Here is a 15,323-nt window from a genome sequence, read left to right as displayed (position 1 = left end):
GTGTACAGCCAGGAAAAAAAACGCAACATTAATTTCATTGTTGAAATCACTTTCTATATTGGTGCGGTCAATCCAGAAAGGGAACGCGCCATGTTTTATTCACCATAGGTAAGCAGGAAATTGTCAACAAGGTCAGTTGAGAAACAATCAGTCTTGCGGAAAATACAAATCTTTTTTCTAAATCTTTCACATGCGCTATTATTGCAATGTAAAATTGCTGCTATTAAACCCAAGAATAGTATATTTTTATGTTTTGGAAATCTCAAAACAATTTCTCAGGCATTAAGCTTATTTTGACATTGTTTATACTGTAACGCAATACAAGATGCAACAAAATGTGGAATTAATGAGACAGCATGTTGCATTCAGTGCAATATCAACATAATGCAGATTAGGTTAAATTTACACAGGCACACTCAAAATGGGAGAGGGGGGTAGTGGGGTTCAGATGGTTTTGTCCTTTCATGACAAAGTAGCTTCCAATTTAGGAGCTCAAAATCAAGTTAGTATCTGTTTCCCAGTGTGAAACTCAGAGAAAGTAGCACCATCGAGATGCAAATTTTGGTAGGGGAGCTCAAATCCACACTAGAATCCGTCATATTCATAGTCCGGGTTTGGGTGACACTCAGTCTCGGCTGGATGCCCCTGTACACACCCACCATCAACGGAGTTGAACTTGAATTGCCGATATACAACATTGTGCTGAACATGTCAATCTAGGGAGAAAGGAAAAGGCATTGACAAATTAGGAAGGGTGATTGCTGTGTTCTCCGTCACCCCCGCGACCCACCACAACCTACCAAGTCTGCACTGACTTCAATTGGATCCTTAAACACAGTCCAGACCACAGCTTCGTTGCATGAGGGTGTGGTCAGGGAGCCAAGATAGCGATAATATTGGGTGGTATCCACCCCAACCAGCAACTCATTGAGCGAAATTGGCTCCATTATGGTGGCATTTTGACCTGACCAAGGATGACAAATGTTTTCAACTTGTCATAGATGCATAACAATATCATCACTTTTGCCTTTAATGTCATTTTACCTTGCAGCCTGATGTTTCTTAGGTAGGAGGTGAGTCTGTTCCAGGCGGCAGGTTCGCCGTTCGTGTTCTCTCTTACCTACACATCAACGTGATCTCAATTAGGACGCGAAAGCAGATTTGGATCTAGCGTTAAAAAGGCATGACAATATCTCACCACAATGCGGAAGCCGAGAGCGGCAAGTCCCGTGGGGTCATTGACCGCTAAAGTGGTATTCAAATTCAAGCTGCCCTTGACGTGAACAATGTGAAGCTGTAGGTGGAATCGAATCGTAGCAGGTTTTCAAGACAGAAAAGAAACAAAGCCAATATTTGAACCTGGTTTTAGAGCTCACCTCCATGGGGTCGCGTACGCCATTCACCGTGTGCTCCGCGCCGGGAACTCTGCTGCCGTTTCCCCAATGCAAGTGGAACTGCAGGGCGTCGTAGGCCTCCGAGAGACCTCCCCCGGAAACCTGCACCCCGGATTTGAGGTTCACTTTGACTGAAAGCAAGATGGAGAAAAAAAACGATGAGTCCAAACGGCAAAGTCAAGTGTACATATAAGGCACGCAATTAGTTTAAGTCAAGTTGAAAATATACAGGTCTTCACCCGTTTTGCCGGTGTTGACTATAGTGTCCAGCACGTTACTGTCGTCGAAGTTTGTAAAGGTGAACGCGCCGAGGCTGTTGTCCACTACGGCTGTTGCCGAATCAATGTCGATTGGTGACTGCCTGCTCCTATTGCAAAAATTCGCAGCGATGGTCGGCCACGTGATGTCGTCTATACGCAAGAACATGGGTCATCAATGAGAAGCAATGAGGAAGCAAAGATAACAGATCAACCGCTTGATACTTACTGCATGAGGGATCATGATAACACCAGGCTGGGGAAAAGGAAATGGGTTGAAATTAGTAAATAATTCATACGAAAAGATTAGATCAGATTTTTTTCCTTGTACTTAATGTCTCCTCATTTTTAGTAGATGTTACTACTATACTTAAATTGATAATTAAATGGGTGATGATATTACAATTTGAAATATATATATTATCATGTCTACTTAAATTGAGTGTTTTACCCATCTTGTGCAACCGATATGTACATATTTGTATCAAGCGTGATTTTAGTTATTAAGGTTGGTCGATTTGATAAACCCTCATTAGATGGTCATTTTTTTAAGGGGTAAAAAATCAAATAACTTACGAATTCCAGTGTTGGCACCGTAGACTCCTGCGATAAGGCTGCCAGCAACAAAGTAAACGATCAACCACCTCATCTAAATGAACAAATAAAAATAAAAAGACAACGAATGCATTCAGTATCCAAAGAATGAAAATCGTCAATTTCTCATCTCGTCTGATTCACGAATAAATGAGTCGCCATAACGAACGTAAATGAACTCATGAAGTTATTAAAATAAAGACTTGGAAAAAGTTTTAAATCAAAATGATGCCGCATTAAAAGTCCAGCGATTCGAACGCGTTGCGTCTCTCTCACCTTTGGGCGTGTTTTTTTCTTTTCTTTTCAGGTGAGCCGTGATGGCATTCACCCGTCCTCCTTCGCTATTTATATGCTTTGTTCGCCCAAAAAAAACAACAACGCCTCTTTTATCTCTGATCTTGCACTTTATAGAACAAATCCACCAACCATTGTATGCAGATTCCAACCACAAGATAAAAATCTGTGTTAAACTGCGAATGTCACGACAGTGAGAGATTACTATACACCATAGCAGTTAAACTACAAATACTTGAATTAAAAATTAAATAATATTGCAAAAGCGTCTGACTTTAACCCCCATGACATAAACTAAACTGCATTTCATACAAGGCAATAATTAAACTATTCTACCTAAGAGCTTTTTCATGTGTGCGTGTGTGTGTTTGTTTGTCTGATTTTTATTTAAGTATTTTGGTTTTTAATATCAAAATTCCTATTGCCTAAGGATATCTCGTTAATGGTATGTCTCTCATCTCATTTTCTGAACCGCTTTATCACCATTTGGGTCACAGGGGTGCTGGAGCCAATCCCAGCTGTCTCCGGGACCCAAGGCTCCAATTAATAGTCATAGTCATAAAAGTCAAAAAAGAAAATTAGAGAACAAACTATTTGCCTTTTTGGCTCCTACACTTGCAAGACTTGTCTTCACTGTTTATTTTCTTCATGTGTACAGAATGGCACAAAAGGTAACATGTGGGCACCTGATTTGGCATCAAGCATCTTTCAGTGTCATAGAATAACAGAATTACATTATTTTCATTTTCTGGGATGATCGCACCTTTTACTCTGATGGCTGGAGCTGCTTTGTTCAAATGCAGGTTTTGAGCAACACGCTCCGAATGTAAGGCTTAAAGCACGTGTCAAAGTGGCGGCCCGGGGGCTAAATCTGGCCCGCCGCATCATTTTGTGTGGCCCGGGAAAGTAAATCATGAGTGCCGACTTTCTGTTTTAGGATCAAATTAAAATGAAGAGTATAGATGTATATTCAATTTCCTGATTATCCCCCTTTTAAATCAATAATTGTAATTTTTTAATCATTTTAAAGTTTTAGTTTAAAAATCATTTTGGAAAATCTCAAAATATCTTTTTAAAAAGCAAAAATAACCATTGTTTTAGATCTATGAAAAACTGAATATTCAGGGCTTTTAATCCAGTTGTTTTAATCCATTTATAATAAAAAAAATCTAAATAATATATCTAAAATGGTCCGGCCCACGTGAAATCAAGTTGATGTTAAAGCGGTCCGCAAGCCAACCCGAGTCTGACACCCTTGGCTTAAAGCATTAAAAATATATTAATGATAGCATAAATTATGAGTCCCATAGATTCGCCCTTTTTTCTTAAGGTGGCCATTTGTTTAAATGCCTTAACTTTCTAGATGGGAAAGACAATCTCCTGAAGTCTCCAAAAGTTGTTTAAAAAAGAGCCAATTGACCTTTCGCAAAAGGTTTGTGAATCTGACAGTAAAGTGTATGGTAGGGAAACATATACCTGTGTATGTTGTTTCTTTTGGACCAATACCAAAGCAATAGCCAATCATCACAGCAAAAATATGCAAAATATACAGGTTGCTAGCTAAGTCTGAGAAACTGCACGACGTTTATTTTCAACTGGGTAAGTTATGTTTTATATATTTGTCCAGTATTTGTCAAGTATGGCCACTACTGTTTGGTTAGTTTGACGTAAACTTGAGCAGGGGTTGGAAAATAGCTTCTACTCTTCACACCAACAATGGAAATAAGTGTTTTGAGGATGTGATGTAGTTAGTTATCTATGACTCATAATGCAATAATGGAAAGGTTCAAGACTAATGGCAAAGAGGTTGGAGGTTGGGTGAATAAAAACTGTACACAATAACTTAGTCATCCTTTTCAACCTGCTGTATTCAATTGAATGCGTGACAATCATGAGATTTATTGTTGAAAATTGCCTTTTTTAAACTCCAAATACTTATTCATTTTGAATTTAAGACCTACAACACATGCAATTTTTTGTTGCCCAAAAGACTGAGAAAGGTCAAAAATGCTCACCCCAAAAATATCCTGTTTTTAATGTTCTACAGGTGAACTCTTTTTTTTTTTTAAACAGGTGTGTGACCTGAGAGGTGGGAGGTGTTCCAATAGTGTGGTTGAGAAAGAGTGTGCACTAGACTGTCCTGCTAGCAGCCTCGACCTTCCAATATTATAATACAAAACAATAAAATGGATTGGCTTTAAGATAAAAAAACATCTCGCCTGTCTAAATGTATTTCATTGAAAATACAGAATCGTTATTTTACAAATGAACTCAATGGTTACCCATGACGAGCTCTCTCCCAGTTCAGGCGAATTGGACGTCTATCCCTGTTTGAAACATGAATATTCACTCACTGGCCCGTTTGTCATGCAAACATGAGGAAACCACACAAAATATAAAAAAAAGCTGCTGGTTCTCACTAAATACCTGGCCAATGTCACCCATCTGAGTGACATTCATCTCAATGGCATTTTTTAAATAACAATTACACTGAAAGTAACTGATACTGCCTTGAAATTTAAATTACAGTCCTAATTGTGTATGTCAAATGTTTTTGTGCATAGAGATTTACTAAATAGGCGAGAAACATCCGACGGGGGGCGTACAAATGTATTGTATGCATTTTAATGACTTGAAAACTGGTTCTCAGTAATTGGATTCCAAGTAAACTATCTTTGCCTATGTAACAATTCCATGAATTGCTTCGGATTATATAGCCAATTTTTGGAGACGTCACACACATACCTGGTTCTGAAAACATTTTAGTTTGATGATAGTGTGATTTTGTTAAGTGGGGTATTGCGTACAAAACTATCACACAAAAATAGTACCTGTTTATCTTTGTGCCTTATTTCTAAGGCTTGATTATATTTGATTTAAATTGAGGTCACACTTAAACACAAAGGTTGTTGATAGAATTGGCTTACAATTATTGGGTATAACAGGCAGATCATTTATACTTCATTTTCTGCCAGCTGAAATGGGAAATTAACTGCCAGATACCTATATACAACGCTAAGTTAATACTATCTGATTTTAAAAAGTGCACAATAAAATACACCACAATATTCCATCAAATGATGAAGTTGCAGAAATAAATCAACAGCAGGCATTGCACGATGGGTGCGAGTTTTCCGACTCCGGCCGTGGTGTAAATTTTCCTGCCGTGAAGATTCTGCGTGGCCCGGAACACATCATTGAATCCAGTTTGGTTGGGGAACATCATCAGCTGGAGACCCGGGTGACAAATAGATAAATAAATTTTCAATGCAAACTGGCTTTTCTTTCCTAATCGTTCAGATTCCCTTCGACACGTGTTCACCTGCAGTCATCATGACTTAACATTGTCATTATTATGGCATTTTATTATCCAAAGCGACATCTTGTCTTCTGGCTGATGTTTGGCTGCCCGATTCCAATCAGCCACGTAGATAACAGATTTTTTTCTACTCACTGACGCACGGCCAAATATTAGTCATACGAAATTATTCTGGTTGACGTTTGTTTTCACCTTTATACAAACTTTCAAGGAATTCCTTGGATGTTTTAATTGGACTGGATGAACCTTGAATTGCCTCTCCGATCTTTCATTCATTCATTTTCCTCTCCTTTTATTCTCACAATGATGGAGCCTATTGCAGCTAACAATGGGCAGTTGGTGGAATAAACCCTGAATTGGTTGCCAACCAATCACAGCCTGTCAGATTTGACCTGTTAAAATGTTTAAATGAGTAACCAGTGTGATTTCACTCACTAGCCTGTGAAACTGTGAAACTGTGAAACTAAATTAAACTGGTAAAACTAAAAATGACCTTGAAAGTGAATGAGCAAAACACCTGAGTTATACTGAACGTTGCCACGCTACCATTTTTAATCCCATAATTGCATTTAATAGTCATCTAACAAACTATGTCAAGGTTTTACAGGCTCACGAAAGAACTCACCAGATCGGGATGCACCTTAATCGACTCTTTGAACACGGTCCAGACCACTGCTTCGTTGCACGAGGGTGTAGTTAACGAGCCATTGTAGCGGTAGTAATTACCCATGTTGACGTGACCTAGGAGCTCAGCAAGAGAGAGCTCTTCAGTGACGTCCACCTGCGAACCTGTGTTACAATAAAAAAGGGATGTTTTGACTTTTATATATTTAGTTCAAGGGAATAATATGCCGGCGACTAGACTCGGAAGACCCGAAACCCACCGGTGCTTTGTATCTGCATCAGGTAGTTGCTCAGAACTTTCCAGGCGCCAGTCATCACATTATCTAAGGACTCGTGAGAGGAGTCATCACCGGAGTCATGTGACTATATTTTAAAATAATAAAATCCAAGATATAATTCTATACAGCTCATCGGTAAGGTTATGAAAGGTTTTGATGGACTTACGTCTTCGCTGTGGTCGGAAGCGCCGCTACTTTTGCTGGTAGTTTTGGCCTACCGAGAAATGACATGGTGTTCTATTTTTATTTCAAGGAAGCACTCAAAGCTGTAATATGTTCTTTTACATGTTTTTTTTGCGTAGCTCAAACAAAAGTGTTGAAGCAGCTTTAGAAAATCTGTTGTTTGGATCACAGTCTTTGTAAAAAAAAACTTTTCATGACAACCTCAACCTTGAAAAGAAATGGACTGCTGTCCAAAATCCCTCCCATTTCCACCACTGGGCCAAAATATACTGCGTTGAGTTAACATTCATTAGAAAAAAATAATGGTCTGGTAAAAATTTGTTTCCTGAACATGTTCAGGTACAGCAGTGGTCATTAATCCATCCATTCATTGTAAAACAGCTAATGTGATTGGTCATACCTTTTAGTAAGTAGTAGTTAGTAGTTAATTACCAACGAGAGCATTTTAAACAAAGATGGGCGTGATTGAAACTAATGATGACTGCGGCCTAAAAAATGTACTCAACCACTAAGGTGTTTCTCCAAAGATTTTTTTTTATTGTTCATGATTTTTCCAAAACTTTGCCCCTGATTTATTCGGCAACGTTCAAACTATGTGTGACACTTATGCAACATGTTATGTGATTCAAAGCTCGGAAGACGTTTCATGAGAAGAAAAAAAATTCTAAAACAACCATCTTCCTTCGCTGTCTTTCTCTTGTCAGTTAAAAGCACGAGATGACATTTGATGAATGTTTTTATCTGATCATAGAAGAGACGAGACGCAATGTTCAACATTTCTCTGCGAACATGTGCTTCTCTAATAGTGCATTCTATCTAGCAGTTACTTCTGCAGTTCACAAAGGTTGAGTCCATGCAACTGGATTTTCTTGTTTAAAATGTGTGGGCCCTCGACCAAAACCTATAAAGTTTAAGGTGTGGATGTTCCAGCATTCATTAATGAATCTGTATTTGATTCAATATTTTTCAGTAACCATCAACTGGATGACTAATCTTCAGATGTTACATCTTTTTAGTTTTTTTAAATCATGGCTTTGCAAGATGAAATGTGAAAGTTATTGATCACATTACCTCAATCAACAAGCCCATCACTGCCAGGCCATTGGTGGTGTTGACTGCCTCCTCCAGAGTCAAATCTTTTCTCTTGTTCACTATGTGCACCTGAAATTGAGTTGCAATATCAGAATAAAATAAGAAAGGAACATTGCCAGTGAGATTCCTGTGTACCTCCATTGGAAATCTTTTGGAATCAATCGTGTGCTCGGAGCCTTTGGTGTCCGGAGATAAAGAACCCCAGTGAAAGTGGAACTGGAGGGTGGTGTAGACGTGACCAAGGCCGCCCCCCGAGACCTCCATTGCTCCCTCTTTTAGGACAAACTTGACTAAAAAGGAACACATACGGCGTTCATTTAGTCTCAGCATGCGAATCCAATTTGTTTTTTTCTTTTAACAAGTCTGAAGTGCTTAACATAATATGTATGTTATATTTTAAACCCTATTTACAAATAGAAAAGATACTCTCACGATTTTAAATGAATTTATCAAGTGAATGTTAAAAATGTTGATTTTCAATTTGAAGTTGAAAAAAAAAAACATGATTTTTTTGTTTGGAATTGTGTTTTTTGTGGGTGATTGAGTATTGCACAACATTGAAAATAAGGTTGGATGAGATAACTGATATATTCTCTGTGTAGTGAAGTTATATAACCAGAATATTTAAACCAGGTCAATATATCATTTCCTGAGTGCATAGTGTCAAATACATATTTTGAAAGTGCCAAGTTAACCCGCAAATGAATGGGTGTAACATTATCCAACCTGTATGGCCTGTATTTGCGATGTATTTGATGACATGTTTGTCGTCAAACTTTGAGAAAGTAAAGCCGTCCAGTTTTCCTTCCTTCACAGCATTCTGTGTTTGGATGTTAACCGGCGACTGACGCTCTCCATCGCATTGCGAGTCGGGCAGGAGATGCCATTTCGCAGGACTGAACTCTATGAAGGGTAAATGGCCATTAGCCAAGTAAGATTAGAAAAGAGTACACACCTATATCCTAGGATTAAATGGGTTTACCACATTCTTCACCATAGCACCATGCGTGATCTATGGACAAAAAAGAAAAAAAGTACAAGAAAAGCTATTAAGCTCATTGACTGCCATTGACACGGATAAACATTTGAGCAATTTTGAACTGGGAGGGACGGCAGCACATAGCATTAATAAAAGAAAAAATCTCATACCTGTCAACCTCTGCCGATAACTGCCCTTATAAATGATTATGATTCCCCTTACAAACCCCCAAAAAAACTTACAAACACCGTACGACTCGTATGGTGTTTGTAAGGTTTTTGGGGGGTTTGTAAGGGGAATCATAATCATTTATAAGGGCAGTTATCGGCAGAGGTTGACAGGTATGAAATCTATACACGCTTTCTGTTAGAAATTAGAATTTAGAGTGTCCAATTAGCCTACAATGCATGTTTTTGGAATGTGGGAGGAAACTGGAGTACCCGGAGGAAACCCACGCAGGTCCGGGGAGAACATGCAAACTCCACACAGCTGGACATGACCTGGATTTGAACCCAGGACCTCAGAGTTGTGAGGCCAACACGCTAATCACTCGCACCACTGGGCCTCCACAGCTAGAATTAGTTTTTCTTAAAAATGGAAAACAATATTTTTTTAGTCAAATTTATAATTCATTCATTTGCTGAACGGGGGTAATAGTGGTTGGGGGGTGCTGGATTCGGGCAACAAATTTAAAATGAATGTGGCCAATAAAAATCTAAATTTCAGTGTGGCAAAAACTATCTGGGATTCATGCTTTTTTCATACAAATTTTGAAAAATGGATTGATAACACAAAAAAGTGTGTGTCTTAACTCACTCGAAGGCAAAACAACTGCAGGGGAATGATATACTTGACGTCCATTGAGGTCTTGTCCTGGGCGATATACATTGGCGAGGCCAGTCTTCAAACGAAACTGTTGAAGCTAAAATCGGACCCAAAAAATAACAAAGCTATTCCAAAAATCGTGCCAGCATTCCTCAACAGATGTCCAAATATCACATCATAAACATTGATGTCTCATGGTGCACCTTTAATTATTCCAATTGTCAAATTGTGTTTGGATATGTGCATCAATTATCTTTATTGTATGTGAGCCGCAAACAACATGTTTTAGGAGATGTAGGTCACCATCGGCCGAGTGCGAGCCACAAAATATGCGAGAGACATTTCTCAGCCTCAGTCTGTCAAGTTCTTGTTTGTCCAAGATGTCAGTTGTTTGTTATAGTCTTGCACATGTGCCAAATCAGGTGTGAAACCAGTTTAAGTCCATGCATACGTCAATCCCTAGTACAGATGGGAGGAGTGTACATGATGCCTCGCTCCCACAAATAATCGTTGTTGTTGTTCTTGCCAGCCTTTCCACATGGTGATAACTACAAAAATGTGTGACCTGGGCTTGACACCAGAACTAGTATGTTCACTATGTCTACTTATCCAAACCCACTTTCCTTATTTGCTATCTTCTTTTTATTCTTTAAGGCTTTATATGCATATTCATGTGGATTTAAATTGATCCCTGAAAAATGAAATGATCTTTGAATGCATCACTAATGAAAAAAAAAACCAAAGAAAATAATGTGATTTTAAATAATGGGGCCAAATATTGGAATATAATGAAAACAAATTGGGGGCACAATAACATGGGAGAAAAAGTTATAATTGTGTTAACTGCCTATTAAATTTGATTTAATATGTTTTTTTAAATGTGATCCATTAGTATTGTTTTTATTGTTTTTTGTTTTTTAGAAAAAGCACCATTCCCACAGAGTTCAACAATAGCGTGTCTGGAGACGAGCCCAAATCTGCCAACACCCAAAATTATTTTTAAATACAGGCACAATGGTTGTACCTGCTGTAATTGATGTATCATATTTTAGGTCAATCAAAACACCATTGTCTTTAAAGGTGTAGTAATTCTGACCAGGCTGTTTTTGTATAATAGCCTTGCACTCATTTTAAGCATTTCTGATTTCCCAAATCAATTACCCACAAAGCGTTACGAATGGCTTTACGACCTGATTTGACTTTTCAGACTTTGCGACTAACCAGAATGCTGTTGACGGTAATAGGCTCATGAAAGACCGTCCAGGCCACCACTTCGTTGCAGGAGGGGGTGGTCAAGGAGCCCATGTAGCGGTAGTATTTGGTTAGGTTCACATCCCCAATGAGGTCTTTGATAGAGATTTCATGTGTCACGTTGATTTCAGTATCTGTGCAAGCAGAAATGTGATTGAGTACAATAACTAACTGATACGACAGGATAATCGAGGACCGAAAAGAATAGGGTGAGGGTACCTGTGCAAGATGAGCTGTCAGAACACCTATAGACTAATAGGTTTTGCTAATTAGTGTTAAAATCCTAAATTTCAATGTGTTACAGTTATTTTGATTAGTTGTGAGGAATTTACATTCACTGCCAGCCTCTCTTATTCAAAATAGACACCATTAAAAAATCCTATACGTATCTCTACATTGCGGTTATCCACTTAATTTGGCATGTCTCGGAACCTATTAACTATGATAAATTAGGTATACATGTATTTTGTGTGATGTGTACACGTCTCTTTCACAATGGTAGTGCAAAATGAAAGCCCAAGGCCGTGCCATTGTTAGCACTGCCAGATTTGTTGTTCCTTACTACCTGACAATAGATGTTATTGAATCGGAAGATTCTCGCTTGTATTCAGGCAACAATGCCAACCGCAAATGATCCGAATCAAGACCGGGTGCCTAGGCAGGAAATTACAGTGTAATGACTGGGTAAAATAATACAGCACATTCTGTTTACTCCTAAACACCATCACATTCTCCGACTTTAGGAAATGTGAGAAATGGGCTCAAGTGTCACAGTCTTTAGATGAGTTGAAACTGAAAAATATATGATGTATTTCCAACATATTTGGCCAATAGGTTCAAGTCATGTACTGTACCTATACGGCTTGAAAGGTAAGAAGTCAAGATACTCCAAGGACTTGATACATTCTTATCTTCAATCGCCTAGGGAAGAACAATCAGTAAGTTAGTGAGTCAAAAGCATGATGTTTTATCTGCACGTACGTCGATGAAGAAGCCAAGAACGGCAATGCCGGTTGGATCTGTGAGGGCCTGCTCCACGGAAAGGCCTTTCTTTATATTCACAATGTGCATCTACAAGACATACTGAAGCAGTCAGAGTTGGAATCACCACGAAAATAGACAGTGTGAGTTGACAGACCGCATTTCGTGGGGGGAATATTGCTTGACAACTTTTTATCGGCGGTGAGAATAAGTCATTTCTTTTCCCACTATGATGCAGCGATAAGGTCAAAATGGATTGGCCGTCTATCGCGGTCAATAGCATCTAGTGCTGTACCTCCATCGGGTATCTGTGCCCATTAACGGTGTGCTCCGACCCAGGATGATGCTCCGTGTCGCCCCAGTGAAAATGGAGCTGCAATGTGGAGTATGTGGCATTAAGTCCACCTCCGCTGATTTCAACCTGATCATCCTCTAGTAAGAATTTAGCTGTTCAAAAATAAGCAGCAATCAGACATAGTCATTCATTAGTTGGTGTAATATCTATGAAACTTTACCTGTATGCCCGTTATTTATGAAGGCCCTAAAAGTCTGTTTAGACGTGAAGTTGATCAAATTGAAATCGAGGAGCATTTCGTCCCGTTTGAGGTTGCTGCTCACTATATCGACGGGTGACTGCCTTTCATCCCCACAGAAAGACCCCTCCAGGTCTTTCCAGTAGCTGGGCGTATGTTCTGTTCAGTTAGAGTCCATTCATTATTATTCAAATTGGCTTTTTCTTAACTATTATATCAGAAAGATGCACTCACTTACCACAGCCCGTGTAGCACCAATCACTTCCAGCCGCTGGTTTATTTACAAAAAGAGAGAGAACAATAAGTGCCTGCTAGATTATAAATGTGTCTTGAGTAAACAGCGTGCTAAAGAGCCTGTTAAAGTCCAAAATAAACAAAAAACATGCACTGTGCACACTGTCAATAGAAAGCAAGTGATCACGCCCGTTCCGACTGTAAATAATGGGTTTTCCAAAAGAGGAGGCTGCGTATTGCAATAATGACCTATAAACAAAAAATATCCCACAAATGTAGCTAATAGAGGTGTCAGGATGAACCTTTTTGAAATGTATATTGGTCTGTGTTGTGTGAGATCTGATTGGTAAAAAATAAAAAATAAATAAAATGACCTTCATGAATGGTTGGATGGCACTGATTTAAAGCTATGTAATGGTTTACTGACTTTTTCTTTGAAACGAAGTATCTTAATTTAAATCTCAATTGGACCAAATAGGTTCAAAGTCCCTGTAAATCGAGATATGAATCTTCTTTCTCTTTTTTGGTGTGAATGATTCACACCCAGAGTATCTAATATTAAACAGGTGTTTGTTTGTTCTGTACTTTATATTTAATATACGAGAAATGGCGTAATGTTGACAAATATTACTCACCATTATTTATCAGCACACTCAGGCAGAGCCCAATAAAGGAAAGATACATCTTTACAAAAAAAAGAAAGGATGCAGAATTAGATTTGAATAGGTCTTCATTTTTATTTGCACTCACTCAATTTTGAAAAAATCTTTTTGATTTGAAGTGCTAATTGTTTAAACTATCACACAATCATCACTATAATAAACAATGCATACCAAGTTTTTCATGCTGAATAATAATCATAAAGTAGTGTTTTTTTACCTTACTCAGGCTCCAATTCCCAGTGAATAAAAAAATGCAGAATATATTAAACAATATATTGTTTAACAGGGAAAGCGCGTCCAAATCCAAATGGAGAAAAGTGTCAAAATACAGTTTATGATATGGGTGGGAAGAATGTTGGAAGGGAGGGTCCCTCACTGTGTACAATGACAACATTTAACCTGCTTAGGGGACACTTGAAACCTGTCAAAGGATTTGATTTTGTTTCTTTCTCTTTTGACCTTTGTTATCAAAATACATATTTTTTATCACCACTTTGTTAAGACACATGCAATTACTTTAAGTGGACAAAAAAAAACACCAGCAATTGAATGATATCCAATACATAAAATTAGCCAGTTGTTGTTTGCATTGTTGCATTGGTGTGGAAGTACAAAACAAAAAAACATCTTGTTAAATCACATGTTTATGCTATATTTTTCCTATACTTTTACTTAGTTTTTTAATCCCACAGACTAGAATTGTTATATGGTGCTTTAGGAATATAGTTTTTGCTTAGATGCTTAGATAAAAAGTAAACACTTATATGACTGGTTACGGTTGGGTGGTCCACAATAGTGACAACAAAGACTTTTCAACCACAATAAAGGAAGTTGGTATTCTCCGCTTCCCTTTAGGTGAAAGGCCACATTATCCCACATAAACAAGAATGAAATCCCACTAAAGCCGGCGACCATTCTAGTGCAATCGACCGTGTTAAACACAAGACTACTCTTTTAAGTTCTTTAGTTAAATGAGGCCAGAGAAGCAAAATGATACTCTCGGGATTAAAACAAGGCCCAACAACGTTATTTGAGAAAGGGAGTTAAGTTCTTGATTTTCTTCAGAATTTCTATTTCCAAAGAGTAATGAATTAAAATTTATTTATTCATTGGAATATACTAGTATTCTTCCTTCTATTGGTAAAAATGTGTTTACAATGCATTATTTAAAAGAGTACAAGTAGAAAGTATTATGAAATTATATATTTATTTGTGCTATGAATGAGAAAAAGGGGTGTGGTTTATTAAATTCCCTTGGCCCCACTCCTTTTCAGGCATTTGCTGTTTATTTATTTTGTTTATTTGCCACGTAAACCAGCGAACGAACACTCAATGACTGAGTGTTTGATGGATTGAACTGCCTCAAAAGAAATCATTACATTTGAAAAATAATAATTGAAGTACTTTTTTCCCTCATTAGCTGTCAGTCACTGGTCTGAATCCTACGAATGAATGAGAGATGCATTTTCTAAAGTATATATATCTATTGCACAACACATTATAAGCGCCCTTATATTTGTAGTTGACAGAGAAGCAAATGTTTATTTTACTCATCAGGGAACTAACTTAGCAGGTGCGCATGTATGTCGAACACATTGACAGCAAAGCTCATCACTGTAAGTCATCTGTCTATTTGCCCATCAGCATCACTGTCAACACCTCAATTATGGTATGCAAACCAGTAACGTGGTGTTCCAGAGAAATTCTAAAGATTTTCATTCAAACAAAAGTGACACATTAAATGGGTGATTTTCAAAATTAGGAGGATCATTCAGAAATTGAAGGGACCAGTCTATTTATATGTTAATTAACGAACTCATGCA

At 38.0% G+C, this 15,323-nt stretch overlaps 2 protein-coding genes across 2 annotated transcripts; both read right to left on the bottom strand.

Annotated features, from left to right (window-relative positions):
• Positions 1-46: 46 nt before the first annotated feature.
• Positions 47-2,584, bottom strand: LOC144092957 (carbonic anhydrase 4-like). The gene is made up of 9 exons (XM_077626142.1): positions 2,522-2,584; positions 2,228-2,300; positions 1,881-1,907; positions 1,634-1,804; positions 1,377-1,525; positions 1,199-1,294; positions 1,045-1,120; positions 801-964; positions 47-716 (listed from the first exon to the last, which is right to left on the bottom strand). Exons 2-9 carry the CDS (start codon positions 2,298-2,300, stop codon positions 504-506), a joined length of 969 nt encoding a protein of 322 aa, XP_077482268.1. The 5' UTR covers positions 2,522-2,584; the 3' UTR covers positions 47-503.
• Positions 2,585-5,367: 2,783 nt separating this feature from the next.
• LOC144093292 (uncharacterized) lies at positions 5,368-13,928 on the bottom strand. Its single transcript, XM_077626669.1, has 17 exons — positions 13,718-13,928; positions 13,474-13,522; positions 12,843-12,875; positions 12,587-12,763; positions 12,367-12,518; positions 12,072-12,161; positions 11,945-12,011; positions 11,061-11,224; positions 9,831-9,936; positions 9,018-9,047; positions 8,762-8,938; positions 8,171-8,325; positions 8,015-8,104; positions 6,927-6,974; positions 6,743-6,845; positions 6,484-6,647; positions 5,368-5,768 (listed from the first exon to the last, which is right to left on the bottom strand). Exons 1-17 carry the CDS (start codon positions 13,892-13,894, stop codon positions 5,613-5,615), a joined length of 1,938 nt encoding a protein of 645 aa, XP_077482795.1. The 5' UTR covers positions 13,895-13,928; the 3' UTR covers positions 5,368-5,612.
• Between the last annotated feature and the right edge of the window lie 1,395 nt (positions 13,929-15,323).

The sequence above is a fragment of the Stigmatopora argus genome, chromosome 18 (assembly GCF_051989625.1).
Source record: "Stigmatopora argus isolate UIUO_Sarg chromosome 18, RoL_Sarg_1.0, whole genome shotgun sequence".
NCBI classification, from domain to species: domain Eukaryota; kingdom Metazoa; phylum Chordata; class Actinopteri; order Syngnathiformes; family Syngnathidae; genus Stigmatopora; species Stigmatopora argus.
This window is presented reverse-complemented; position numbering and strand designations above follow the sequence as displayed.

Bases quoted from the DNA above. Each gene is read 5' to 3' on its own strand.
- LOC144092957 (XM_077626142.1), bottom strand. From the start codon at position 2,300: ATGAGGTGGTTGATCGTTTACTTTGTTGCTGGCAGCCTTATCGCAGGA. The intron at 1,908-2,227 runs GTAAGTTATTTG...CCTTTTCCCCAG, and splicing joins CGGTGCCAACACTGGAATTC to CCTGGTGTTATCATGATCCC. The intron at 965-1,044 runs GTAAAATGACAT...ATCCTTGGTCAG, and splicing joins AAGAAACATCAGGCTGCAAG to GTCAAAATGCCACCATAATG.
- LOC144093292 (XM_077626669.1), bottom strand. From the start codon at position 13,894: ATGTTGTCATTGTACACAGTGAGGGACCCTCCCTTCCAACATTCTTCC. The intron at 6,846-6,926 runs GTAAGTCCATCA...TTTAAAATATAG, and splicing joins CTTCCGACCACAGCGAAGAC to TCACATGACTCCGGTGATGA. The intron at 5,769-6,483 runs GTGAGTTCTTTC...CCGGGTCTCCAG, and splicing joins TTAAGGTGCATCCCGATCTG to CTGATGATGTTCCCCAACCA.